The sequence below is a fragment of the Penaeus monodon genome, chromosome 3 (assembly GCF_015228065.2).
Source record: "Penaeus monodon isolate SGIC_2016 chromosome 3, NSTDA_Pmon_1, whole genome shotgun sequence".
Lineage (NCBI taxonomy): Eukaryota > Metazoa > Arthropoda > Malacostraca > Decapoda > Penaeidae > Penaeus > Penaeus monodon.
The window spans coordinates 54,132,375-54,134,874 of record NC_051388.1 but is presented as its reverse complement, the minus strand read 5'-3'; the positions used below and the strand labels follow the sequence as shown (position 1 = coordinate 54,134,874).

Sequence of the window (2,500 nt, the reverse complement as noted above, 5' to 3'; positions counted from 1 at the left end):
TGCAGAAGTCTATTTCTGTTGCCAGTGGACCACGTGGCTGGTTACCACGCGGATCCAAAGTCCCAAATAAGAACCACCCGCTCAGCGAGGGCGTAGGTCACATTTATATCTCGCCCCGTTTGACCAGGGAGTTCGTCGCCAGCGACCGACGCGGTAAGGTCAGCTTCGCCCTCTCCCTCCGGGGTAGCTGGCCGTGACCTGCATACCGCGATTACCCTTATAAATAGACATGTCTCTTGTGTTCCTACATTGTGTGTCAACTCTTAGAAATAAAGAGTCACGCCGTTTATAACGGGTATAGAACCTTCTTATATTGGTTTGCAGGGTATTGATACTTGTTAATGGCGTGACTCTTTATTTCTAAGAGTTGACACACAATATAGGAACACACGAGACATGTCTATTTATAGGGGTAATCGCGGATAGCCCGGAGGGAGTGGGCGAAGCTGACCTTATCGCGTCGGTCGCTGGCGACGAACTCCCGGTCAAACGGGGTGAGATATAAATGTGACCTACGCCCTCGCTGAGCGGGTGGTTCTTATTTGGGACTTTGGATCCGCGTGGTAACCAGCCACGTGGTCCACTGGTAACAGAATAGACTTCTGCATATGTTATAGGGGGATCGAGAGAGAGACAGAGAAGACAGACAGACAGAAAGAGAGAGAGAGAGAGAGAGGAGAGAGAGAGAGAGAGAGAGAGAGAGAGAGAGAGAGAGAGAGAGACAGACAGACAGACAGACAGACAGAAAGAGCGAGAGAGAGAGAGAGAGAGACAGACAGACAGACAGGCAGAAAGAGAGAGAGAGAGGTTACACAGGCCTGACATATTAGAGAAATAAACGAAACTCTACCATGGGATTCTGCGAGAGAGTTGAAGGTAAGGTGAAGGAGAGGAGGCTGAATCTCCAATAAATATAGGAAATGAAAGAGGGTGATAGGGAAGGAGCGAGAATGAGAAATGTAAGTAGGTATGTGCGTATGTATGTGTGTGTGTGTGTTTGTGCTTGTGTGTGTGTGTGTGTGTGTGTGTGTGTGTGTGTGTGTGTGTGTGTGTGTGTGTGTGTGTGTGTCTGTGTCTGTGTAGCATGTATCCATATGTGTCCAGTATCCGAGAACACATGAGCATCCAGCATCCCTGCGAGTACATCGCATGCACATCCATACGAAAACGCACACATACTCGACACCCTCCCCCCCCCCCCCTCCCTCACGCACACACACAGGCACCGTATCTTCCCAAAATGACACCCTGATGGTCTCGCAAAGACACGTGTGTACATCAACCACCTCCTGACTCCCACGCTAAATTTTAACACCCTTTCCAAGCCAAGCAATTATGTAGTCTCTCCCTCACTTCAATATTTCACCGAGACACACACACACACGCGCGCGCGCGGGCGTACATACATGGGGCTTGTTATATACGCACGATAACGCAGAGAGAGTGGGAGGAGAAAGAGAGAGAGAGAGAGAGAGAGAGAGAGAGAGAGAGAGAGAGAGAGAGAGAGAGAGAGAGAGAGAGAAGAGAGAGAGAGAGAGAGAGAGAGAGAGAGAGAGAGAGAGAAGGCATCCTTTTATGCTCCCCCGTGTCCTAAAAGATATGTTGCATTCTGATCTCCACACGCACCAGGATCTTACGGAATAACTTGCGCTGAACACATTTCCTTCCGCCGATCGATCCTCTTTCGTGTAAACGCCTGGCTAAATAAAACGGAATTTGAATACGCAAAAATCCGAAAGGAAAGTATACATAAGTAAGTCAATGTAGATAACGAGAAATTGATAAATAAACAAAGAATGAATGAAACAAAGAGATAAGCGAATAACAAACAAACAAACGGATAAATGCATTTAAATATATAACACACACACACACACACACACACACACACACACACACACACACACACACACACACACACACACACACACACACAACACACACCCCACCCCATATATATATATAATATATAATATAATATAAATATATATATATAATAATATATATATATATATAATTATATATATATAAATATATATATATTTATGGCTATCTAACTCCCTAAAAAGATAAACAAAGCGCCGACTCACCCCGCCCTTGGACTGAAGGGTGAGGTCGCTGAGACTCAAGGCCGAGATGGTGCCCGCGCGCGACTCGAGGGCGATCCCCTCCGGCGCCGTCACCTCCAGGCTCCTCGTCATCGACTCCAGCAGGAGGGACTCGCTGATCGGCGCCGTTACGTGGGACGTCTGGACCGACCCGCTGAATACTGCACCGCCTTCGCCTGCGGGAGGAGGAGGAGGTGGGGGTGAGAGGGGGGTAGCAGGAGGGGGGATGGGGGGGGTGAGGGGAGGAGGAAGGTGGGGGTGAGAGGGGGGGAGGGGGGAGGGGGAGGAGGAGGGGGGGGGGGGTGAAGGGAGGGGGGGGGGGGGGGGTGAGGGGAGGAGGAGGTGGGGGGAGAGGGGGGTGAGGAGGGGGGATTGGGGAGGGTGAGGGGAGG

The 2,500-nt window shown here is 49.9% G+C and overlaps 1 protein-coding gene across 1 annotated transcript in view; it reads right to left on the bottom strand.

Annotated features, from left to right (window-relative positions):
- The window catches only part of LOC119587876 (delta-sarcoglycan-like), a gene marked incomplete in the record, with an annotated part of 29,572 nt that overhangs the window by 14,941 nt on the left and 12,131 nt on the right, over positions 1–2,500 (bottom strand). The window contains 1 exon segment of the mRNA XM_037936583.1: positions 2,091–2,284. Within this exon segment, the coding sequence (XP_037792511.1) occupies positions 2,091–2,284 (194 nt within the window).